At 56.5% G+C, this 25,963-nt stretch overlaps 1 protein-coding gene across 5 annotated transcripts in view; it reads right to left on the reverse strand.

The window, feature by feature from the left end:
* The window catches only part of PLB1 (phospholipase B1), a 137,869-nt gene that overhangs the window by 37,637 nt on the left and 74,269 nt on the right, over positions 1-25,963 (reverse strand). For all 5 annotated transcript variants that reach the window (XM_070067898.1, XM_051828745.2, XM_051828739.2 and 2 more), the window contains 16 exon segments: positions 25,397-25,455; positions 23,412-23,485; positions 22,263-22,306; positions 16,918-17,026; positions 14,949-15,000; positions 13,676-13,756; positions 12,223-12,288; positions 11,942-12,042; positions 9,150-9,231; positions 5,971-6,075; positions 5,759-5,854; positions 5,510-5,581; positions 4,529-4,567; positions 3,931-3,991; positions 2,911-2,969; positions 1,592-1,665 (listed from right to left, as the gene is read on the reverse strand). In XM_070067898.1, coding sequence (XP_069923999.1) covers positions 1,592-1,665; positions 2,911-2,969; positions 3,931-3,991; positions 4,529-4,567; positions 5,510-5,581; positions 5,759-5,854; positions 5,971-6,075; positions 9,150-9,231; positions 11,942-12,042; positions 12,223-12,288; positions 13,676-13,756; positions 14,949-15,000; positions 16,918-17,026; positions 22,263-22,306; positions 23,412-23,485; positions 25,397-25,455 — 1,174 coding nt within the window.

Here is a 25,963-nt window from a genome sequence, read left to right on the forward strand (position 1 = left end):
CACCCGGAGCAGCTCAGGTGGGGACAACCTGCCCGGTGTCCTGTGGGCTCCCTCACCCTGATCTGGAGAGTCCCGTCTTGGACCCCTGAGCATTTAAGACTTGGGACAGACCAAGGGCATAAAGGGAGAGACGCCATGGGACGTGAAGCCCTGGAGCCTAGCAGACTCCGCCTGGAGAAGACGCAGAGAACGGCTGTGTCTCCATCCACAGAGCCACGCTCTGGCCAGAGGTCGGCCCAGCCGTCAGTCCCAGGGGGGTTGGCCAGCTGAGGCACCTGGAAGTGGACAGACCGCCCTGTGGACCCACGTGGCTCCACCAGGACCACGTTGCGTGGCTTGTCACCTGCACATCCTCTGTCCCTGCACCCTGCAGTGTGGGATCACTGTCTCCCTTGGTGAAGGCCAAGGGCAGCCATCTCCCCTTCCTGCATTTTCTCGCTCAGAGTAAGCTCTGCTGTTTCTCTCCCTCGGGACATTCTCGCAGCCTCAGGGACAGAGTGGTGAGTTAGTGAGGCTCTGCTTCGTCCCACGCAGTCTGTTACAGACTGAGCACACATGGAAACTCGGGGACCGCAGAACCAGGGGGCATTAACCTCTGCTGGGGGAGGGGCTGTGTCCTCCCTGGAGGTGGAGACGCCTCTCTTGCATCCTTAGAAGGGACCCTGCAGGACCCTCCTGGGCCTGCCACAGTCCTGAGCACCAGACCCTGTGCCCTCTCACTTTCTCAGTGCCGTCCAAGGAATTCTGAGTGACGGGCGGGCGGGCGGGCAGGCAGGGAGCGAGCCGGTGGCTCTCGCACTGCGGCTGCCCAGCAGCACTCTGCCCCCTCATGGCTGCCTTCCTTCTGCTTGCTCTCCCAGGCAACGCAGCCCCAGCTCCTTGCCAATCACTTGGAAGCAGAGCCAACCATGAACTTTATTAGGAAAGAAACTTGAGAACACGCCCACCCAGCTGCTCACGGACACAGGAGCTGTTCAAGGCTCAGCTGGGCACCCCCTGTCCGGGAAGCCCTCCCACCCCTGCCGATCGGGCCCTCTTCTCTACCCCGTAGCGCTCAGATGCCTGGTGTTTAAACAGCATCGCCGGTTGAGCACGTGCTTCCCCTCTGCTGCCCTCATCTCCTAACACACAGGGAGAGCCGGGGGACGCCCGCCGGCACGTGGTTTTGTGTCCATCACCTCCTCCCAGGGTATGTGTTGGGTTTCCGAGCTGTCTGCAAACAGGTGTGTGCACACACAGACGTGCAGGCAGAAGACACGAAGACACACAGATGGTAAACAGAGGCACAGGAGCACGGCCAGGGCCCCGGGCCATGCAAGCGGGCAGGTGAAGTCTTAGGGATTTGGTGCTTTTTGAGTGCATTTCGTGCTGGATTTGCTGCCCCGGGAGTCTGAGGAGAACCTTGGTTTACCTTCTCTGCACAATTGAAAAAAAGGGAGGTCAGCAGGAAGATATCCTGTCCACATGCTGCAGAAATGGAGAGGGTTTCCTCCTGCCCCTTCCAGACCTCATCCTTGCTTCTCGGGATGGAAGCACTTGCAGGAGATGGCCCCCAGCCTGCCTCTGGAGGTGAGCCTGTGGGTGACATTACCTATATGACAGTCCCCGATACTGAGTGGTGCCATCTGAGAGGTCATTTGGTTTGGAGCCAATTCCAATGCCAGCCTGTGAAAACATCCGGTCCACAGGAAAATCAGCAAGTTGGAAGAAAGGGAGGCTGTGTTCACAGGGCTTCCCCAGTGCCCTTGATTATGGAGACAGCACAGGGGGCAGAGGGCAGAGCATGGGCCCAGGGCCAGGAGCCGCCTTCCCGGCTGGGTGTGTCTTCTCCACCTCGATTGCCGTCTCCTTGTTGTACCAAGTGCAAGCCCTGCTCTTCTCTTAGGGGGTTGTGGGGGACCAGCTTGGTCCCAGTGGCAAAAACTGTTTCTGAAAACTCTCGAAGGGCTGGCATGGCGGTGCAGAGGGCTAAGCCACCTGCTGCGATACTGGCATCCATGTGGGTACCAGTTTGAATCCCAGCTGCTCTACTTCTACTTCAACTCCCTGCTAATGGCCCGGGAAAGCAGCGGAGGATGGCCCAAGAGCTTGAGCCCCTGCACCCATGTCAGAGATCCGGAAGAAGCTCCTGGCTCCAGCCTGGCCTAAGCCATGGCCGTTGTGGCTGTTTGGAGGGTGAACCAGCAGATGGAAGACCTCTCTATCACTCTGTCTTCCAAGTAAATAAACCTCAAATAAAAAAGGGGACACTATGAAGTTTAAAAAAACCCAAATTCTCGAGTGCTCACGGATGCGAGACTGCTGATAATATCGTGACCAGCATCAGGTCCTCCATTTCTTATGCACACAAAGCAGCTCAGAGATCTGAGCGACTGTGGTGGACAGAGTCCTCACCAAGTTCCCGCCTCTCTTCTCTCCCTGCACGAGGCGTTCGGAAGGTCTGGAAGGTGTGGCCCGAGATTGGTGATGGGGATAGAGAGATAGCCCCCTTTCTTAGGGGTTAGGAGCAGAGCTTTATCTGCAACTAAGGAGCTTATGCCATGCAGGTGCAAAGAGGGAGCAGGTGCGAGGCTCTGAGCTGACTCTAAAGCTTCATCTAAAAGGAAGACAGCACGCACACTGACAGGCTTAGATTTTGAGTCAGATGACGCAGCTTCACACGCGCTCGCTAAGTGCCACTGGGCGGTCACGATCTCCATGATCTGAGACGGTTCAGTTTGCTCTGGGAAAAGAGCTCCTTGGCACACACCTGCTTGGGAATGTGCCGCAAAACCAAATCATTGCCGTGCTCTTGGGTCGGGGAGCTAGGACAGAGGGGCGAGAGAACACGAGGACAGGGGTGCAGGCCCGCGGTCAGGATAGGAATTAGCCCGGCTGTGCCCAACCCACCCGGAGCCCAGGGGTCCTTACAGTTAGAGAATCTCCCAGAGCAGCCACAACTTGGATATCTGCGGGTCTCAGGGCGTGCACTAGAAGACAAGCGGACGTGCTCGAGTCAGGGACAGGGAGCGACCGGCAGAATCTAGCGTTTCTTGCTTCCAGTGAGACCAGAATTAACATGCATGTGTGTTTGGGCCATGCAGGACTGGGAGTGCACAGTGCCACAGGGACACAGGTTATACGAGGAGACTTTAACAAACACACAAACAGAAGAGATGTGTTTATTTCGATGATAAACAAATTGTGAGATCCCTTCCTAGTGTTTGCATTGTCCATGAACTTGGCGAAATTGCTTGCATGAAGACACTTTCCCCATCAGAGGCACGGACGGCAGTCCCGGACTTACAGGGAGAGGAGGAGGAGCAGGAGGAAATGGAGAGAGGGTAGGGGGATCCTGTCAGTCTAGCACAGCGGTCACCCAAGGTGCCATGGCCGGGGCCATCTGGGATGAGGTGCAGGGCCTGACGCTCAGCCCGCTGAGAGCTGGGGTCTGGATTTCTTCCAAGGTCTGAGAAGTAATCCTGTGTTTTTCCCTGCTCCCCAGGTCTCGTCTGAAGATCCCAGGAAAACTTCTAGGCCCTTCTACAGAGATTGTAGAGCCCGGGGCCACCAGAACCCCCCCTCCCCCACATACACACCCAGGAATAGCCTCCTGGGGATCCCCTGGCCTACTGCCCACCTCTGGGCTCCCTGCACCAAGGGCTGTGCCACCCACGCAGGAGCCCACAGGTGCCTTCCCTTGGGCCCCCTCTAGACACTGAAGCAGGAGGTCCTGAAGCAAACAGCTCCTGGGCCCAGATGCCATGGGACCTGCTGGGCCTGACATCACCAGGAGCCAGGGTGGGTCAGAGCAAAGACTGGTCCCAGGTAGCCGCCCAAGAGAGGAAGAAGAGTGGTCAAAACCGTGGTGTGCTGTTGGCCTGAAAAGTCCTGGCAGGGTACTCCCTAGCACAGAAGTCCTTGTTGTGGGGTCTTGGGCTGGGGGCTTACCTGAGGTGGGGGGCGAGGCAGACGGGGATCTGTCTCTGCACGGCAGCCAGGTCCCAAAACCCTAAGGACATAGAATGAATCCCAAGGTCTCAGGGCTGAAAGGGGCCCGAGAGGCTGGCTGGGCACCAGACTCACCGGGGAGCTTTGAGAAACACGGGTTCCTGGGTTCTCCCTGGGGCAGGGCCCCTAGAGGGCATTTGAGGGTGGCTTCCCGGATGGTTGTATCATCCAGGGGTGAGGTCTGTTCATTTCACACAGATCCCTCCTCCATCCAATACTGGACTAGGGGGTCAATAAAGTGGCCCCAACCTGTGCCCATCCCGCCCCAACTCTGCTCCAGCCTCATGAGGATATTAAGTCTACACAGAGCTGTGTGATGCCACGGGATGGAGGGGTGCACGGCCAGCTGCTAGCCATGTGGTTTCCTCTGCCAGCTGCCTCGCCTGAAGGTGTGGACAGGCCAATGATCTTAATAAGAGCGTGAACCCCCTAGGCTGTCCATCCAGAACGCTTGCCCACCAGGCCAATCCCAGCCCAGAAGTCACCCCCCCGACACACACACCACCTGGTGAGCCAAAAGGAAGCAATTGGCAGATACCTGCACGCTGTTCTTGTAGGTACTCAGAAACGGCCAGACCTGGGAGAAGATGGCATGAGCAATGGCAGCAACGTTAGCTCGCTTCTGTGTGGGCCAACCCCCAACAGGTACCCACCTGGGCACCTGCACCTCTGGCCTCTCCTGCTCCTCCCTCCCTAGCCCAGCCCCTCCCTCCCAGGAGTACCTGGGCCTTGGCTGCAACCCAAACCCAGCACCAGAACGCAGGATCAACCCTGAAGGGGCTCCCAGGAGTGCACACGTCCTCCCTCACCGCCCATTCTGCTGGCCACGGAAGGCCATGTGGCCTCTCTCGCCACTCCAGCCCCTCTCGACGGTGTACCTCTTCTCACTAGGAAGAGCCATGTCTGCACCCCTAGGCTCCTCTGCCACCCACGCCCACCCCCTGCAGCTCCCCGAGCGCCTTCCCTGCCCGGGCGAGAAGTCAGACTGTTTTGGTCCTGCCCCTTGTAAGCCTGCACAGTGGCTCCCTTCAGTTCAGGGACAATGGCAGCAGCTGTGAGTTAAAACAAGGTCTTGCCCAGCTTTGCCTTCCTGGTAAATGCCTACTTCCCTCACTCCAGCTTCCGGTTTGCCACAGCATCCTCCACCCAACTCGACACCATCCTTGGTCTCAGTCCCTCACTCGGGAGGCTGCAGCTATGTGAAGACAGTCTCCGCCCGCCCCATCTGCCCTCGGGTTCCCTCCACCCCGAGAGCTGGAGGCGGGCACCATGCTTCTCTTGTTGGCTTGAAAGACCTGTCATGGCTTCCTGCCACAGTGACGGGCAAGTGTGCCAGGGCCTTGGGTCACTGGGGGTCACTGTTCTGTAAGCCTGCCCGATGGTTATGTGGTTAACCTGGCGTATGGAATGGGGCGGGCAGGTGGTCTAGGGTGAAATGAATCAAGATGCCTACTGAAGGGCAGAACCTGAGTCACAGGGCTTTAGACAGAGGCATTGCAAGGCGGCCTTTACACCCTACCTGGTTTGGACACGTAATGTTGACTGCTCCTTCAAAATCATTGTGTGTTGTCTTCTGGCCAACAGGTTCCAGCTAAGCCAAGAAGGAGGACAGGGAGTAAAGTGGCAGTGGGCAGGATGGAAAGGTTGGGGGGAAAGGGAGGGCAGGACTAGGACTCCAGGGGCATCCCACAGCCCTGGGGTGGCCTCGAAGTCCTTGCACATCTCTCACCACCAGGAGGAGGATGGTTCTCCCATCCCAGCCTCTCACCATGTTGTTCCAGAGGGCGCTAGCTGCGTGCGCGTGGGCCTTGCTGCTGAAGTGGAAGCAGTCGGGCGCGAAGAAAGAGTTGTCGGGTAGCCCGTCCTAGCCAGAGACCGGCATGCCCAGTTAGAGGGACGGCGCTCACACGCACACCCCGAAACAGTGGCACGCTGCCGGCACCAGCCCTCCACCCGCCGCCAGCCGCTTGCTCTCCTCACCTGGGTCTTTGGCATGTTCACTTTTTCAAAAAACGGCTGCAAAACCACCGTGAAGTCGTCCCTCGTGTCGTATCGCCCGCTGTCAATCAGCTGCTGGGTCCTCTCCTGCGAGAGGACAAGGGCACAGGCGTCGGGTGGACCTGGTCCTCTCTGCACCTGCGCAGTCCAAGTTCCTTCCCATGCTCGGGCACGGGAGCAAGCGGGGTCTGACTGCTGAGTGAACTCGGCCTTCAGCAAAATTGCAACTGGCCAGGAGCCAGCTGTCACTTCTCAGGTCAGCCGCAGTCTCAACAGCTGGCCCCAACCTCTGCTGCAACCACTCATGCTTGACCCAGGCTGCCACAGAGTGAAGGAAACACCTGACCCTGTCAGCTTGACCCCAGGGTAATGGAGCCATGGCCATCACAGCTTCTGCCACGGTCATTTCCAGAAAAACCAGTTCCCCCGGATCTGGTGCCCACTCTGACCAGGCTGGACCACTTCGCCACTCAGCAGGGTCTCGAGCACTTGGGGCCAGCTCTCTGGCTACAAAGGGAAGTCAGGCATACCCATCGGGGAGCATTAATGGGGCCAGTGCAGAGACACAGACCCTGGCTCTTCCCAGGGTCAGCCAGAAAGAGAGCCCTTCCACCTGGGATGCCTTGTGTGCGGCTGTCCTCGCCGGTCTCCTCCAGGCACAGACAGAGGCCTGAGCAAGGCATGGGGGCAGGGAGGCCAGGGCCTCTCCAAAGAGGAGGGCACAACACTATTAGCTCGCTGTGTGACCGCCAGCAAGCAGTGGCTCTCTCTGGGCAGGGCCTGCATCATGTTGCCAGCCCCTTCCAATGCTCTCAGTTACCTTGGGGTGCAGGGGGGAGCAGCCAGGAGGGCTCGCGGTGGAACCACACACAGTTGAGAGGAGTGGCGAGTGAAGCTGCTGGCTCGTGGTAAGTTCTACATTAACGACTACAGTTATGAACGGGCGGAGCCACCTCTGGGAGAGCGAGGGGAGCCATGGCTTTTGCAGGAAGCAGATGATTCACTGGGGGACATGATGGCCTCACATGGCCACAAGCGAGGGAGTGCCTCCAGGACACCGGATTGGGGCCTCTGTGGTGAGCGAGATTGGGTCTGGGAATGGCTGGTGTGTCTACAGCAGTCCACAAAGGCACTTGGGGGTTGGTGCCAGGATCCCCTGTGCACACCAGGGTCTGTGGGTGCTCGAGTCCCTGACACAAGATGGCATGGCGCCTGCACAGAACCTGTACGCACCTCCTGGACACTTGCAGCCACCTCGCCACCGCCTACAATGCCCAGCAGAGTGCAAACGCCACCGAGGCAGATGTGGCACTGCAGCGTGCGGGAAAAGTCTGCACACGCTCACTACAGGTGCACCCTTTCTTCCTGCGTGTTCCTGACCTACAGATGCTTCCATCCGTGAACATGGAGGTGGACTGTGGCTTCCTTCTCTTTGGCTCCTCAGCCCCTGGATCCACTTCCTGTTTGAAGTCGCCCTATGTATGGGGAGCAGCCTGCGTTCCACGGGAGAAGCTGAGGAGGATGGAGGCTCCGCCCCCGGCTCGTTTGCTGCTAAGGGAGGGTCCCTGACTGAGGGACAGTCTCAGTGCACAACACCGGCTTCCAGCCGCAGTGTGACGGCAGTGTCTGTGATGGCTTGCCTGGACTTGGTCTGCAGCCTGGTATTAACTGATCCTTAGGGCATGGCCCACAGAACGCCATGAACCCTGGTGGCTTGGCCTCTGACCTCAGCTCTACCAGAAATCCCACTTCAAGATATCTTAAGTCTGCTTAGATTAGCCCAAGAGTGCCAGAGCTTTCGTTGTTGTACCCAAGAACCCTCTGGGAAATAGGGCTGCTCTCTTGGCCATACCCTCCGTGCCTTCCCTGTCCTGGGGCGGGGCGTGCACAGACGCACTGCAGCCACTGGTGCCTGCTCAGGACAGAGGTGCAGAGGGGGAGCCCTCTGGGGGACAGGCGGTGGCGATAGGGTCTGCCAAATGCAGCGGCCTCACTCTGAGCCCCTGACATGCCGGCAGGCATGGCTGCCCCCACGGAGTCTACAGGAAGTGGTTCTGCAGCCCTTCAAAGGCGCGTTCACGCTGCTGGCATCCACAGCCCACGCTGGAAGGAAGGCTACCATTGTCCTCGGGATGGGGGACACTAGAGAGGGCTGAGGGAGGCAGCTGAGGCTTGACGGAGAAAGGACTAAAATGAGCAGCCTGTGAAAGAGAGGCCCACTGCTCATGTTCTTTCTCCTCCTGCGCCCTGTGATACCTGTTGCCACGGGCAGGGAGGGTGGAGGAACACAAGTAAGGGAGGGAGCCTCAGCCTCTGTTTCTCACCCAGGAGTCGGGAGCTCTGACAAGTCTCATGGCCCAAGGTCACACGGGAGGTGTGCACTCGTTCTAGACACAGCCACCATGAAGCTTCTTGCCATGATAGACATGGCCAAAGGCCAGGGCTGGGCCAGGCTGGAGCCAGGATCTTCTTTTGGGTCTCCCATGTGGGTGCAGGGGCCCAAGGACTTGGTCTATCCTCTGCTGCTTTCCCAGGTGCATTACCAGGGAGCTGGATTGGAAGTAGAGCAGCCAGGACTCAAACTGATGCCCGTATGGATCCCAGCACTGTAGGTGGCATTTGCTTCTGTGTAAAGGCCAGGAACTGAGAGTAGGCGAGGGGTTCAGGGACTTTGTAGCTTAATTCAGCTACATGAAGCCACACCCCTTGCTGCTTCCTTGGGGTGTCTTTAAATTGGCAACCTAGGGGTGGGCCTTTGGCACAGTGGCTGAGCCACTTGGGATGCCTGCTTTCCACGTCAGGGTGCCTGGCTAGAATATGAGCTACTCTGCTTCTGATCCAGCTTCCTGTTGGGAGGCAGTGGGTGATGGTCCAAGTACTTGGGTCCCTGGCACCCATGTGGCAGAGCTGCATTGAGTTCAGGGATCTTGGCTTCAGCCTGGTCCATGCCTGGGATGTGGACCAGAGATGAAAGCTCTCTCTTTCTCTGTGATGTTTAAATAAAATGAGAATAAATTAAAAGCCAACTTTTTTTTTTTAAACTGGCAAACTATTCAGTGCTGATTGCCTGCCCAGTGGGGGTCAGAACTGCCTCAGTCTGCACACAGGGCAATCACTCCAGACAGCAGCCCCGTGTGGTCGCAGAGCACAGGCCGGCTCACCTGATACTCCTTGATCGTTTCGATGAGGGAGGCAATTTCTGTGGAGTTGTCATCGAACTTCAGGACACAGGGACACAGAGACCTGTGGACGACACCGGGCAGCCCCCGCCCCAAGTCCCCTCCTGAGCGAGCAGGGCAGAGGCCTTGGCTTTGGCCTCGGGATCTGGCCCTTCTAACTCGGAGGGACCCTGAATCTGCGCTGGGGCCAGTGTGGCAGTGCAACGGGTTAGGCTGCCACCTGCCCGTCAGCATCCCACATCAGAGTGTGGCTTTGAGTCCTGGCAGCTCCACTTCCCATCCTGCTCCCTGCTACTGCTCCTGGGAAGGCAGTGGAAGATGGTCCAAGTGTTTGGGCCCCTGTGCCTGGATGGGAGACCCTTGATGAGGTTCCAGGCTCCTGGCTTCAGCCTCATCCAGCCCCTGCTGTTGGGGTCATTTGGGAAGTGAACCAGCAGATGGACGGTCTCTCCTCCTTCTCTCTTACTCTATCACTCTGCCTTTCAAATAAATAAATCTTTAATTTTTTAAAGATTTTAAGATTTTTTTTAAAGATTTATTTATTTGAGAGGCAGAGGCAGAAAGAGAGGTCTTCCATTTGCTGGTTCACTCCCCAGATGGCCACAATGGCTGGAGCTGGGGCAGTCCAAAGCCAGGAGCTTCTTCTGGGTCTCCCACATGGGTGCAGAGGACCAAGCACTTGGCCTATTTTCCACTGCTTTCCCAGGAATAGTAACAGGGAGCAGGATTGGAAGTGGAGCAGCCAGGACTTGAACTGGTACCCACATGGGATGCTGGTACTGTAGGCAGTGGCTTTACCTGCTATGCCACAGTGCTGGCCCTAATAAATAAATCTTAATAAACTAAGATCTGTGCTAATGGAGGACCTGGCTGGCTAACCAGTTCACTGCACCAAATGAAACTGAGACAAGGTTGTAGGCCCGGATTTGCACTTGGGAATGAAATGGGCATTTCTGACATCTGCAGGAGGGGCTTACTGGGCAGTAGCCTGAGGCTGTTGGAAGGCAGAGCGGTGCAGGTGGAGTACAGCTCCTTCTAAATCATAACCACAACCACCACACCGCAAATGGCATTAATGTTACCTGTGCTGAGTGCCGGGATGAGGGCTTTCCAGGTGTTAACCTGTGGGGCCCTCCCGGCCAGTCCAGAAGCTGTGCCATCACGACCTCCATTTTATAGATGAGAACACTGAGGCACCTTCTCAAGGCCACATGGAGGCTGAGTGTGGAGCCAGCGCCCGAACCTGCTCCTGCACAGCCTGTGGCTCTGAGCAGGCTGGACATCTGGCAAATCCGGGCTTCGGGCACGGGGGTGAGGGGATAACAGTGGACGGCTCAGCGGGGACTCAGCACTGCCGTGGAGAGGGAGGGAAGGAGAGGCGGGGAGCGCAGAGCAGCGCAGTGGGGCAGGGCAGGGTGACCCTGACGTTCGGGCACTTGGCCACTTCAGATCCGTGAACGGACCTGGCATAGACCTCCTCTGCCGCTTCCACTTTAAAGGTCTAAGAACCCCCGCTGTGGTCAGCAGCAAAGCCTTTTTGGAGAGGGGCTCTGAGCTGCTGCAGCCTGTACAGCCCAGGACCTGGAGAAGGTGGGGGCTGGGGGCAAGTCAGCGGTTGAAAAATAGCACAGCCGACAGCGGCTGTGTTGACAGACACCTGTCACCCGCAGGCATCCTGTCTGCTCACAGCACCCCAAGGCCTTCTCCAGGGCACCTGGCCAGTCTGGACCCCTCCCTCAGGAAACCTTGGGCATGGATCTTCACGGGGAGCAGCCAGTGTACCCCTTAATTTCATTCTGCAGACAGCTGCTGAGTCCCTGCGTTGTGCCGGCCGTGGCTCAGCACTCACCGGAGGGTGAGGTGGGCAGCAGCACGTAATGACCCCGGGATGTGCTCAGGGCTATGGAGGGGCCGTTCAGAGCCACAGCCTGGGGTGGGGGCGGGGGGGCAGCTGTGAGATGGGTCACAGCAGAGGGGCTCTGAGGGATGAAGCCGCCTCTTGGGGCCTTCTCGGGACCAGGGTCCTCTGTCCTCTGGACTCTGCCGATCCTGATTTGGCCCTCTTTCCCTCTAGCAGGTGACAGTGGCCCTAGATTTGTGAATGTGCAGCCTGGAGCCCCCATGCCAAGCGGGGCCTTCAGGCAGGGGTGGGGACACTCTGGTAGCTGTCCAAGATGTCTCTGTGGTGGCCTGAGCAACCTTTTTTTTTTTTAGACAGGCAGAGTTAGACAGTGAGAGACAGAGAGACAGGTCTTCCTTTTTCTGTTGGTTCACCCCCCAGATGGCCGCTACGGCCGGCACATTGCGCCGATCCGAAGTCAGGAGCCAGGTGCCTCCTCCTGGTCTCCCATGGGGGTGCAGGGTTCAAGCACTTGGGCCATCCTTCACTGCCTTTCCAGGCCACAGCAGAGAGCTGAACTGGAAGAGGAGCAACCGGAACAGAACTGGTGCCCCAGCTGGGACTAGAACCAGGGGTGCCTGTGCCGCAGGCGGAGGATTAGCCAAGTGAGCCGTGGTGCCAGCCCTGAGCAACCCGTGAGCCATCCTCTTCCCTCCTGGAGGACTGAAGGCATCCCATGGCTGCCATGGCAACAGCGGCATGCCAGGGGGGAGCAGCGGAGGTCCACACTGGGGTGGAAACCCTGGGATGTCCCCCTTTAGACCTTTTCAGGCTATAAAATGGGGTGGGGGGACTCCCAGTGCTCCTCACGGCCCTACTCTCTGGTTTCCTTCTTCTAGGAACGGGGGGCAGTGGGGGGCAGTTTCCATCTCACCTGAGGATCATCCTGGGGCAGCTCACTTTAGTCTCCTGGTACAGCTCTCTCAGCTTGGAGATCTCAAGCACCTTCACCAGGTTCACAAAGGCCCGGGGAATCTGCAGAAAGGCCGGGTCTGGGGCTTCTACTCAGGGTCCCCCAGCTGGCCCCAGGCACCTGCTTCACTGCTCTCTCCTCCCCTCCCCTCCCCACCCCACCCCCCGACACCTGTGTGTTCGAGTTGCTCAGGAGCCAGTGAAGGTGCCCCACCAGGGTGAGAGCTGGAGGAGCCGGCGTACCTCGGCGTGGAGGATGTCCAGGGCCGTCCCGATGTTGTCCGTGAAGTTCTGGGGGGAGTACCGCACCTGCAGGGAGAAGGCCATCTCTAGAGCACCACTCACTGCCGCCATCGCTGCATACCCAGCTGTGTTCCCTCCAGGTCAGAGCGGGTGATACGAGATAGGCTTGACCTGGGGTCCCAGACGCGTCCCCTGGGCTTGTCACAGCTGTGACTCTCAGGAAAATATGCTTCCTCTACCCTGGGTCTACTGGGGAGCAGCCAGATGCATGCCTCCCACTGCCACACCCTCTAACGCTGGGGGCTGGAGCAGATGTGGCTAAGCTCTCCTGCGACTTTATCGTCTCTGCTCCCAGGGCCTCGTAGATCCTGCTTGTGGCCTGAACTGTCTGGGGCACCACACCTCCCCCAACCCCCTCAAGGAGGTAATGCAGTGGGGGGAGGAGCATCTTGTGAAGCCCAGCTGCACCCCAAGAGTAAACACATCCTCAGTTATTCCTCCAGATAATATTTTTGGTTTTTAAAGTTTTTTTGTGTGTGAAGCCAGGAGACTCTTTCTCTGAAATGGAACCCAGATCCCTGCTCTACAACAATGAGCAGTGTGGCGTCACTGGGGGGAGCAGGGGGAGGGCCACGGCCCCAGCCCCTCGCCTGCTCCCAGCGGTCCCGAGGCCTCCTGTGGGTCCTTCCCATCCTAGCGCCAGGAGCCCTGACCTTGGGCAGGCCATGAAGGAGCCTGGGGACAGGTCACAACTCCAGCAAGGCCACTTCCTGCCCCTCACTCTGCGGGCCCCCTCCTCCTGAAGAAGGCACTGGTGTTCTAGCCACAGGTAGGAAGTCTCCAGCTCCGCCCCCGCCCCCAGCCCGCTGCACCTGGCTGCACAGTGACTCTGACTTCAGGCTGGCTTCCTGGGGCAGCCCTGGAGCCCGGCCCACACTGCAGCATCTGTGTCTGGGTGGGGGGAGTGGGGGGGTGGGGGCGTTCCTTGAGGACAGAGCCTGCATCTGGGTTGGATACGAGGCAGCATGGCCTGTGGGGTCTTCTTTCAGCTCAGAGACTCGGGGGTTCTGGAGAAGCACAGCCCCCACAGAGCAGCAGCCTTGAACTTATGCTTCCCCTCAGCCCACGGACGCGGTTCTGAACCTGGCCTAAATGCCGTCACAGGAAATCCACTTTCCCCACGAGTCACCCCACAAAGGTGGGCCTGCAAAGGCCAGTGAATACTGGAGAAAGGAGAGACTCTTCCAGGTCCCTGGGATGCTAGCTTGGCTTCCAGAACGATACGATCAGGCTCCCTTCGTAGGAAATGCGGGATCAGTCCTGCTTGTCCTGTTCATGTCCCCCAGCACTGAACGTGCTCTTGGTCTCAGGTTACTCCCAGGCTGGGTCCCAGCAGCCATGGAAAAATCCTTCCCCTGGGGAGGGTCTGGGGCGATGGCCCCAGGGGACGTACCGGGTCATTGCAGAAATCACAGAGGTCGTTGCCTCCAATGAACACGGTTATTATCTTCCAATCCTCCTGAAAATTTATCCTCTGGAACAAACAGGAAACAAACAAGTAAGTGGCTGTCTCAGCTCAAGTCCACGAAAACAGTGTCGAGCGAAGGGCTGGGTCCCCGCACATCCTAGCAGGTGTCTGCGTTTTCTGCTTTGGTTCTGGGGTCCTGAGTCCTAGGTGCTATATGGCGCTCTTCTCTGGGGTGGGGTCACTGGATTCCCACGCAGCTGTGTCCACACACAGTCAACCACAGCTCACACTTTTCATGTGTCCTGGGGTAGCAGGCACAGAATTCTGAGCTTTGGTCCTACATCTGTGTCTAGCATTGCAAGACAGTAGGCGGGGACTAGGGAATCTGGTCCTGGTTGTGGGAAAGGAACGTTTGTTCTAGGATCTTCTAGAAATCTGGAATTCAAATTTCAAGTTAAGGGAGAAAAGATTGTCTCTCATCAAGCAGGAGTTCTCCAAACCCACCTCGCTGCACAAGTCAAAGCTGCACACAGAGCTGCTGAGGCTGGTTAGAGCCAGTGGCAGCCGTCAGCTCAGGCTCTGGCAGGACTGCCTTCTCCAAGAGGGACTGGGAGATGCCTCGGCATTTGGGGTTGTGTGGCTGGGGGGAGGGGGCGGCCACACACATAAACTGTGGCCCCAGGACACCTGGAGTCCTCACAGCCTTTTAAATTGTCCCAGGCCTACGGAGCTTTGCTTTTCTGACCTGTGCTTTCAAAAGGGAGTGGAAGGAGAAATGTGGGGGAAAAATCCAGAAAAGTTCACTGTTCAGTGCAAAAACACCTTAAACACCCGCCCGATAACCGACTTTGGAGTCTGTTAAATTATACATAAAACAACAACTCCAAATCACCCTCTTGGCTATTATCCACCCGGAAACAGCTCCACAAACACCCGCACCTCCGTCTTTCAGAAGGAGGCTCAGCCATCTGCACACACTTGTCCCCAGCAGGTGGCCCGCTCCTTCCCCCAGACCCTACTGTCCCAGACTGACTGCGTTCCCAGCCCCAGGCCGGACTTGGGATAAAAGTGGAATTTGACAGCTGACTGACAGGACGACAGGAATGAGCAGATGGATGGGAAGCCCCTGTTCAGAGGGGCGGAGCTTCAGGCCAGGCTCCCACCCACCACTCACCCTCCCCCCACCGGCCTCCTCTGTGTCTGGATCTCTCTTGCCTACTTCCTGTGCCTGAGCCCCCGCCCCCACCCTGGCACTCACCGTGTCATTCTTCATCAGGGCCACCAGCCGCTGGGCCTGGGGAATTAACCCACTGTGGGAACACACAGGAGGGAGTTGTGTGAGGAGCCAGGATGGGCGAACTTGGAATGGGAATCAGAATCACAACAGGGCAAGGCCCAGGGTGGGCCTCCTGCAGGAAAGCGGGGCTCACGGCGCTGGCCCAGACCCCCTGCCCTGTTCAGGCTCCGCTGGGTGCAAGGGTGGGGAGAGGGGTGGCGCGTGGGAAGGGCAGAGCCTGTTCACCCAAGGGGGTGCCCCACAGGCTAACTGTCCTCCAAGGTGCGTGTCTGGTGATGGACTTTTCATTCTGTCCTGGGGTGGGCTGTGCGGGGCAGACAGAGGGTTGCCTGCTTGTGAGTGTCCGTGTCCTGGGGGGTTAAGCATACGCCCATCTCAGCCCCCTCACTGTCAAGGTGATCTGGTTGAGTCAGAGGCACCTGGGCTGACATTTATGGCCTCTGCTTAATTGTGGGAACATGAAGTAACTTCTTAGTTTAAAAGCCCTGCAAAATAGATACACCCCCATCTCAGAGGGCCACTGGGAGCAGAGACCAAGGTGGGCAGAGCACCCCAGGGGCTACACTGCACCCCTGCTCCTCCCACTCGGCTCTGGGACCTCAGCCAAGCACTTCACCCTGCAAACCTCGTCTTTCCCTCTGTGTAGTGGGGACAGGGAGCAGCGCCTTCTTCACACGGCTGTGGGAGGACTTAACCGAGGAGCCACACTGAGAACTTAGAACAGGGCATGGCCCACGACAAGTTACAGCCACTGAGTGTACCGTCACCTCCTCCATCACCATCAGTGAAGCCCCTGCCCCAGTGTCCAGCAGGAAATCGTAGCTGTCACCCTCTTCCCCTCTGCACTGTCACTCCCGCTGGCCTGGTGTAGTCATCATGCACCCAGCCAGGACAAGCTCTCCTGGGTGGGGGCTGTGGGGAAGGCTCTTCCCGCCCTGAGCCGGTTTTCTCATCTGCAAACCTGCAGCTGTCAGGGCAGGAGCGTCCCCGGCCCTCGGCTGTATCCATCTCAGGGTGATGCATGAACACCGCACCCTGCTGCCCTGTGAGAGGAGCGGAGACCTGGCTTGGAAGAAAGCGCTCAGGGCACAGTGGGCGCAGGCTGTGTGGTCAAGCCGCTGCTCTTGCCCAGGCCCTGCAGCTCTGTCATCCGTGACATGGGAATCGTTATCCATGGCACCCCCCTACCCCATCCCCTGGATTGTGCTGGGATCCCTCGTGTCACAGGGCATCCAGGCCTTGGGCAAAGCAGAGACAGAAATCTGGGGCCAGATCACACACTTCAGGTCACTTTTATGCTTTCAATTCTCCACCTTCATTCTAGCTGTCCCCTGACCTGGTCATGCCTACGACGCCTCTCCAAGCACACAGTCAGCCAGTGCACACGTGGAAAAGGCAAAACCACGGTGCTACTGAACCACACTGACCAGCCCACTCCCGGGGAGCAGCCAATCGGGGCGTATGGACGGAGACATGGTGGTCTCCATGCTCACTGCAGTGGACCACAGAGACCCCCATCTGGACCCCACATGTGTGTTTTCTTTAAAGCTCCCCTGAGCTTACACCTACCACGGTGTCTGTACCTCCCAGCCACCCAATGGGAGAGAGCTAAGGGGGAAGCTGGGACACATAACTGGGACTCGAGGCTCTGGAAGACTACAGAGCCCAAGGGCTGGGAAGGCCACTCGAGGGAGGCGGCACCGTGGGACAACAGCAGGCATCCGGGGGCCCCTCGCCCAGCCCCTGTCTCCCGTGGGTGTGAGATCCACACAGGACTCCCAGGACTCTCTCAAAGCGCCCGTCCAGCATCAGCGTCGCTGTGACTAGTTTCTGCCTGAGCGGGAACAGGTCGACAAAGGACACCCTCGACAGAGCCCAGGCCAAGCTTCAGCCACGAACCCCGGCCTGGGCCAGACCCTCCTCTACTCACTCGGCTCGGGCGCCCGCCACTGCCTGGTTGAAGAAGGCTTGGGAAGTGGTCTCTCTCCCGGTGCCGACGGAGAAGCCCTGCAGGGAAGGGTTGAATTCCCGGAGGATGTCTAGCGAGACAAAAAGGGAGATACTTCGTGACCACCCCGAGTGACTAGTGACGTTTAGGGGACCAAAGGGGGCCGGGGGAAGCAAAGTCGCCCCTCCCCCACTCCCTCACCCCCAGCCCAGATGCAGGAGGTTGAAGCAGGCTGAAGCTTGGCCACAGGTGCAGCATGCACCAGCTACTTAATGAGTGAAGTGTTTCTCCTGCATTTTCCTTTTTTCCAAATATACAAGCAGTCTTCAAAATGTTCATGGAAATGCACATTACGAGAAAAACTACAAGTTTTTTTTGCACTAAAAAAAACTTAGCTTTGAATTCCACTTTCCATGAACTTTTTGAAGTGCCTTTGTACTTATTTTTCCATTCTGCTCTCTTGACAGATAATTCACATACCACACAAGTCGCCAAGGTACAGGTGTGTTCATGGCTTGAGGCGACTCTCACCACAATCGACTCTGAAACATTCGCCCGGCCCCACAGACAGTGCCTGTGCCCCTCAGCCATTCCCACCCCACAAGCACAGCTCCGTCTCTGTAGGCTTCCGTGTTCCAGACACCTCACGTAAGTGAAATCATGCAACACTTTTGTGCCTGGCTTCTTTCACTTAGCCTCCCACATTCACCCACGTGGTGACGTGCGTTAGAACTTCCCCCTTTTCCTCGCTGAATAGTATTCCAGCGTGTGGCTTTACCATACTTCATGTATCCACTCTTCAGCTGTTGCATTGGGGCTGTTTCCACTTTTTGTCTATGGTAAGTAATACTGCAGTGAACATTTGCGTACAAATATTTATGTGGATTTTTCTTGTATATAGCCTTTTTTTTTTTTTGATAGGCAGAGTGGACAGTGAGAGAGAGAGACAGAGAGAAAGGTCTTCCTTTGCCGTTGGTTCACCCTCCAATGGCCGCCGCGGCCAGCGTGCTGCGGCCGGCACACCGCGCTGATCCGATGGCAGGAGCCAGGTGCTTCTCCTGGTCTCCCATGGGGTGCAGGGCCCAAGGACTTGGGCCATCCTCCACTGCACTCCCTGGCCACAGCAGAGAGCTGGCCTGGAAGAGGGGCAACCGGGACAGAATCCGGCGCCCCGACCGGGACTAGAACCCGGGGTGCCGGCGCTGCAAGGTGGAGGATTAGCCTAGTAAGCCGCGGCGCCGGCCTTGTATATAGTCTTAAGAATGGAATTGCTGGGGCTGGCACTGTGGTGTAGCAGGTTAAGCTGCCACTTGCGATGGCTGGCATCCCATAGGGACCGCGGTTTGAGTCCCAGATGTTCCATTTCCCATCCAGCTCCCTGCTAATGCACCTGGGAAATCAGGGTGCTTGGGCCCCTGCACCCACATGGGAGGCATGGAGGAAGTTCCTGGCTTCAGCTTTGCCCAGCCCCTGCCAGCCATAGTGACCATTTGGGGGAGTGAACCAGGTGATGGAAGACACCTCCCTTCCTCCCTCCTTCTCCCTCTGGAACTCTGCCTTTCAAATAAAAAAAAATTAAAATTTTTTAAAAGGTGGAATTTCTGTATCTGTATCGTATGGCAACTCTATTTAACTTTTTGAGGACATGACAGGCCTCTTGCTCAAAAGAAGTGCAGCATTCACATTCCACCCCCAGCGGACTCAGAGCAGGGCTCAGTTCCCCACAGCCTCACCAACGCTACGACCTCATCATCCTGAGGGTGACGGCGGTATCTCACTGTGGTTCTGATCGGCACCGAGAGCTACTGAGGTTGAGCATTTTTTCTTATGGGCCATTTGTTTATCTTCGTTGGAGAAATGACTATTCACATCCTTTGTCCAGTTTTGGTTTTAATTATTGAGTTGTAGAAGTTCTTTCTAATTTCTAGATTCAAGTTTTTATTATGTAAACACTGGCAAGTGTCTTCTCCCACCCTTTGGGTTGTCTTCACTTCCTTGCGAGCATTCTTTGAAACACAAATTTTTCTTTTTTTCCTTTTGCCACTTCTGTTTTCGGTAGCAAATCTAAGGAGACATTAATAACCCCAGGTCATGGAGATCTGCTCCGGTAGTTTCTCCTCAGCGTTAGGCTCAGCTCTTCCGTTTGGGTCGATGATCAGTGTCGAGCGACTCTTGGGAAAGGGTGCGAGGAACGAGTCCAGCTTCCTTCTTGGCATGTGACCACGTGATGGCCCCGGCACCATGTGTCACAAAGATGGTTCATTCTCTGCTGGATGACTTTGGAACCCTTGTTGAAAACGGGTTCAGCACAAATCGGAAGGTCTGTTTCTGACTCTAGGCGCCACAGTTCTCTGTGTCTGTCCTCATGCCAGGACCACGCTGTCCTGATTGCTGGAACTTTCGCCGGAGTTTTGCAAATAAGGAGTAAGAGTCCTCTAAATGTGTTCGTCCTTGACGAGGCTGCCTTGGCTATTTTGGGCCCTTAGGTTTCCACATGCGTTTCAGGATCTGCCTGCCACCTTCTGCCAAGAAGCCAGCTGGAATTTTGATAGGATCACACTGAATCTTTAGATTCATTTAGGCAAGTGTTGCTATCCTAACAAAAGTAAATCGGAGCCACAAATATGGGATGTCTTCATTTTTTTTAAGCATTGCGGGATGATCTTAAAAGTATGAGATACACTTACTTCAGTAAGTTCATTCCCAAGCATTTCATTCTTTTTGGTTCTGCTGTAATTATTTAATTTCATTTTCAGAGTAATTGCTAGTGTACAACACAAATATAATTGCTTTTTGTATATCAACTTTTAGTCTGCAACTTGGCCACATCCATTTATTAATTCTAATAATTGTAATAGATTACTTAGGACTTTTTTTTTAAAGGTTTATTTCAAAGGCAGAGTGATGGGGAGTAGAAGAGGGAGAGGAAGATGTTCTACCTACTGGTTCATGTCTCACATGGCTGCAATAGCCAAGGTCAAAGCCAGGGTCCAGGAACTTCATCCGGATCTTCCATGTGGGTGGCAAGGCCCCAAGCACTCTGGCCATCATTTGCTGCCTTCCCAGGTGCGCTAGCAGATCAGCTAGAACCGGATCAGAAGCAGAGCAGCTAGAACTCAGACTGGTGCTCTGATATGCGACGCTGGCATGGCAAGCGGTAGCTTCAAGCACTGCGACCCAGTGCCGGCTCCCTTAGGGCTTTCTGTGTACCAGGTCGTGTCATCTTCAGAGACACACAGTTTAATTTCATTTCCAATCTTGATGTGTTTTTTCTTTCATTTTCTCGCCCAGCTGCTAGGGCTGGAATCTCTGGTATGCTGCTGAACACAAGCGGCAGAGCAGACAACCTTGTCTCAGCCCCGGGCCTGGGGGCAAGGCGGCAGCCATCTCTGCAGGCCACCAGCTTGTAGGACACACCATCAGGCCAGGCATCCTTCTGCCAGCTTGGTCTGTGTGTTTGTGAGGAAGAGCTGTTGGATTTTGTACAAACGCCTTTTCTCATCCATTCAGATGGCTGTGTGGTTCTTGTACTTTATTGTATTGATATAGTATATTACATTAATTGATTTTAGAAGGTTTTAAATGTTGTTGGATTGGATTTGCTAGTGCTCTGTTGGGAAGTCGTGTCTACATCCATGAGAGATATTGGGCAGCAGTTTTCTTGCCTGTGATGCCTTTACCTTATTTTGGTATCAGAATAAAACGCACAGAGTTTGTTGGGAAGTGTCCCCTCCGCTATTTTTGGGAGGCGTTTGTAAAGAATTGCTGGACTCCGTTACTAATGTTTTATAGAATTCACCAGTGATAGTAGAAAAGCCCCGGCTTTTTATTGGTGGAGTTTTTAAATTTTAAGCTAATTTATCTGCTTGTTATTAAATCTGTTCTGATTTTCTATTCTTCAGTTTGAGTAGCTTGTGACTTTCTAGGAATTTGTCCATTTCTTTTGTAAGTTACCTAATTTACCCACAGGGCTGTTTCTCACAATCATATTTTCACAAGGCCAGTGGTGTCTCCTCCCTTACTCCTGGTTCTGAGCCACCTCCCCTCACCCAGTCCGTCTGAGTTAAGGCTTCGCTAGTTTGCTTGATTTTTTTCCCATCTCATGTGCTTTCATGTCTTTCCTACACTGGATATACATTTGACTTTTCACTTTCCACTTCCCCAAGTTAGCTATGAACTCCAGAAAGCAAAGTCTGTAGGTGCATCAGGGCCTTATAAAACGCTCAATAAATGTTTATGGACTGAATAAAACAAAGTTCAGACAGGTTAGGAAAACCGTTCACAGCCACATAGCCGCCGAGAACGGAAGCCCAGGCTAGAGCACCCGGCGTCTGGCTCCAGCCCCGGGCCTCCCCCGTGCCTGTCTGCTGGGACCCCCGGGAGGAACGAGCCGGGCGGTGGGCAGGACTGCAGGGGTCTCTGTCGTCCATGAGCGCGTTCCCAGACCCCAGCACCGCGGCAGGTCTTCTCCATAGAGCCGCCCTGGACACGCCCTGAGGCTCTGGGGGCACTGGGCCAGCAGAATCACATCACCCCAACAGCAGGAGGGGCTTTGAAATCGGCAGCGCTGTCTGCAAATGGGGCCTCTGGTCCTAGGAGGTGGTGGGCTCCAGCATCGGCCCGCACCGGGCTGGCCGAGAACTTGCCGAGCACGCGGCCGTCTCTGCTGTAGACACTCCATCCTGTTTCCTTGCCTGGTGTCGTCCATTCTTTTCAGAGTAGAATTAGCGGCCTTCTCGTTTCCCCCTAAACTTTGTAAACGGCTGTAACGATCGGTTCACATGTCTGTCTTTAAGGAGACAAATTCCCAAAGAGACGGAGACGTGGTGGTCATCCGCACCTCATTCTATTTCCGCCGTGGAGGCTCTGTTCCGACCTTGTGTTCTAAGCTTTCTAACACATTTTCCTGTGGTTCCCCCACTGCATTATCCAGCCCTACAAACTGTTCTCACATCTTGCTAGGGAAAACCTGATCAACCAACATCCCATTTCCAGGAGTGACCCCCAGGACTCGGCCCCACGGGGCCTCCCAGACCCAGCTCTGCTTCGGGCAAGCAAAGCAGGCAGGCGCTTCCTCCTCCTCCCTTTGGACTTGCACTAGAATTTGGCGCGAGCTCGCTCTTCCTCTCTTCTGTTCTTGGACAAAAGGTAATGTCTTGCCGGCGCCCCTGGACCCTGGCTGAGGCTTCCCGGAGTGCACGGCAGCCTCAGGGCAGCAGCGCCCCCTGCCGCCCAGGGCTGAGCCTCACTGCTCGCGCCTCCCTCCGCCCGCGTCCCCGACGCCTCCAGGGGGCGCGGCGGCAGTGCCCGAGGCGAGGCGTACTCACTGGCCAGGGTGGTGACGGTGCTGATGTTCTGATCGCCCCCGACGCTGCGTGGGAGAGACAGACAAGGTTTCAGAGGCCAGGCCGGCAACCCTCCCGCGTCCACGAAGCAGCAGCCCCGGGGCTCGCAGCGAGCCCTTCCCCCTTGCAGACCCCTCCCCTCGCCCGCGCTCGGGATCGCCCCGACGGAACCCAGACTGGAACCAGCACCGATGCCGATTTTGTTGCGTTCCAGTTAAACCTCGAGCCCCACGTAGGGGTGGACACTTAAATGGACCCTTGCGCGGCCCAGGGAAAGCGGCCGCCCTGGGCGACCCCTGCAGCTGTGCATTGAACGTTATTACTTAAAACACAGAAAAAGAAAAAACCCTGCCCCATCTTTCCCTTCCTGTTGGCCGCAGGAGGGGCATCCTCGGGAGGGTGAGCCGTCTCCCGAGCCAGATCTAAAATTCCGAGCAGATTAAGCGAGACGACATTCCAGAGTGGTCTGGATTCCCCGCTTTGCCAAGCACGCCTGGCAATACCTAACAGGCTCTTGAAACCCTGGGGCCAGGCTGCAGAACCCCCAGATCTGCCCCACCCAGCCTCTCGGGGCCCAGAAGTTGGGTTGGAGCCTTGCTCCTGGAAGCCGGGTCCGGGCAGAGCAGAATGCACCTGTGCCAGGCAGCCCGTGAGGGGACAATGCTGGCTTAGGGGTCACAAAGCACCTGCTGCGATTCTGGCACTGTTCCGGCCCTGGACTGGCTGTTATCTCCCCCACCCCCCAACGCTATGAGGTGAAGAGCCCTTCTAGGAGGCCAGTGAAATTCCCTCTCAGCCTCAAGGTGTTAGTGTCCCTGCATCCTGGCCCAGAGGGGACGCACAGAGCTGGCAGCTGGGCTCCAGGTCCAACTGCAGTGCCTCACAAGGCCACCTTCTCGGATGACATCACAGGGGACACGTGGAAGATGGAGAAGCATTTCCCACCCAGACCCTCATGTGAGCTACTCCCCTGAGCCCTCCGCACCTCGGATCCCGGCTGCTGTTTGGGAGAGCTGACAGATGCCTTCCTCAAACCGAACGCAGAAATCTGTCTTGGAAAAGCACTAGCTGGCCCATCCCCTGCTGGAACAACGGTTTTCTAGAATGTTCCAGGTCACGCCCCCTGCTTACCTCCAGGAGAGGCCTCGGTACTGAGTAAAGACATCCAGGATGTTCCCGGGCTGGGACCCGGCCCCGTTGCCTGCCTGGAAGGGACAAGAAGGGTGAGTTTTCCTGCTTTCCCCTCCCTGGCCCCCTGGCTGCCCACTGCGACAGGGTCTTTGTGTTTATCCTGGCCAGGGCCACCGGGGGGCGAGGTCCCTAGAACCTGGAGTGCAGACAGCGGCAGCTCAGCACGCACCCCTCCTTTCCATGGGGGCACCCACAGTGCTGCCTCCTTCTAAGAAACCTGCCCTGGGGTCCAGTGAGGCCAGCACCAGTGCTCTGGGGCTAGCGTGCCGAGGGACGTGTTTCAGGGTCCTGTCTTCCTGGTTTTGCTTTTTAAGTTGTGAAATGTATCCTAAAACAAAGCAACATAACCCTCTTGTAGCCATACATCTCACACACGTGCCATTTAAACATGAGTAATGACTGAAATCCCACAGGCAAGGGCTACAGCTGGGTAGGAGCAATAATTTCTGTTCTGCGGCACAGAATGGTAATTGTGGTCAACAATAATTAATTGACTGTTTCACATGAGCTAGTAGAGAAGATTCTGAATGTTCCCAACACGAGGAAGTAGTAAATCTCTTAGGCGATAAACATGCCAAATACCCGATTGTTGCAGTATTCACATATTGACATGGATGCCCTGTAATATGTACTAATACCATGTGTCCATTCAAATAAAAAGCAAAACAAAACAGCGCGTGGACTCCCACTTACTACCAGCCAGCTGAAGAGGGAGCAAGGGCTTTAAAACCACCACGTGCACGCACTCCGCAGGTGCACGTTCGCGCCTTGTCTGAAGTGTGTCGTCTCTGGGCAGAGTTGCATGCCGAGGGCAGGCTGGAGGCAGGCCCCCTGGCAGCCGGGCCAAGGCTGACCTCCAAGGACTGCGGTCTCCATGCCCTGGGACCCAATTCCTCTGCCAGCTTTGTCAAATTGCTGCCTCCCCCACGAAGTCCCGAGCTGCTGGGCTGATTCTTGATAGCTCCTTACCCTTAGGACATCTTCAGGCAGAACAGGGGGCTGGGAGGTGGGGTCTGAGACCCCACCGGGCAGGAAAGGATTGGGACGCATGGTGTGTGAAGGTGCTAAGGAGCGTCAGTCCCTGGACGGTTACGAGCAGCAGGGCTCTGGCGTAAGGAGCCACTGAAGCACCGTGGAGAGGGCCACCAGAGGACAGGGTCCCTGCATGGCGGTCCTGGCCCCGGCGCTTACAGCCTGTGTGGCCTGGGCACTCCCTTCTCCTCGCCTGGCCTAACCTTCCTCACGGGTTGCATTTAAGGAAAGCCACAGTGGCCAGGGTTTCGTCATGGGGCGACTGAACAAGATACATTGTGAGAGGCCACAGACGTGCCAGGTGCCAGCTGGTCCCTGGGGGATGTTCAGCTGGAGACTAGGGACCAGCAGCTGAACTCCATTTGGGTCTGGGGACCTCCAGGCTCCCCAAGGCCTGACCCTACTTCTCATGGGTATCTTTGTGGGGTCCGGGGCTTCACTGTGGGGCAGCTGCCATGGTGTCACCTTTGGTACCCCTGCCTCCTCCACTGGCTCCCCTTCTCTCACCCCTCCACCCCTAGCACTTGCTCCCGTCTTGTCCTCTCCACGCCTCGCTCCTTGGTACTTGCCCTTGGCTTTCCTACTGGACCTCTGAAGGTGTTCTAGACCATGCCCAGGAGACCCGGCCCCACCCTGCCCAGTGCTGACAGGCTGTGCGACCTTGGGACAGGTCACTTCTGTCATCCCTGCTCCCTCTGGGCCCCTCCACTTCCTGCTGTCTCCTTCACTCCAGCACTGGGAGAGAGCGGTGGGGAAGGAACGCTGGGGGAGGTGGGGGGGAACAGGAGTTCAGGGCCAGCGCTGGGAGACCTTCTGCACCCACTTCCCCCTCCAGGTCTCAGGTTGGTCATCTCTCTTCTCCCACCCCTTCCTCCCACATCCAGGCAACTCACCGTGAGGGAGTCACCCATGGCGCCTATGACCTTGATGTCGGCGGGCTTCAGCCTGTGAACTGAGCAGACAAGCGAGAGTGAACAGACCAGGAGATTTTCCCAGAAGGCATGGGACCCATCTCCCCTGCAGACAAATGAACACTTTCTGGGAGCCAGGCGAGGAAGCTAGCTTCTGATCGTCACACCCACCCCTTGGACAAAGCATCAGACAAGCCTGGCCTTGAACATGGGGTTGGCAAGACCAGGCACGGAGCCCAGCAGGGGCAGGAGCAGAAAGGGGCACCTGGATTTACAGGGGGACACATCTGCAAGCATTTGGTGAGACCCTGATGCAACGGGGTAAGCAGGCAAGGGCGCAAGGAAGGAGGGGTGGTGGGGACATAATTCACAGGCTACTCAAGGACCCCGGGGATTTGGGACACAAAGAGGGAAATACTGTTATACCACTGAATACTTTTTAAATTGGGGCAAAATTTGCATAATATAAACTTAACTGCCTGGAAATGAGCACTTTGGTGGCATTTAGTGCATTTGCAAAGTCTTGCCATCATCTTCTCCATCTGGTTC

This window comes from Oryctolagus cuniculus, chromosome 2 (genome assembly GCF_964237555.1).
Source record: "Oryctolagus cuniculus chromosome 2, mOryCun1.1, whole genome shotgun sequence".
In the NCBI taxonomy this organism is placed as follows: Eukaryota; Metazoa; Chordata; class Mammalia; order Lagomorpha; family Leporidae; genus Oryctolagus; species Oryctolagus cuniculus.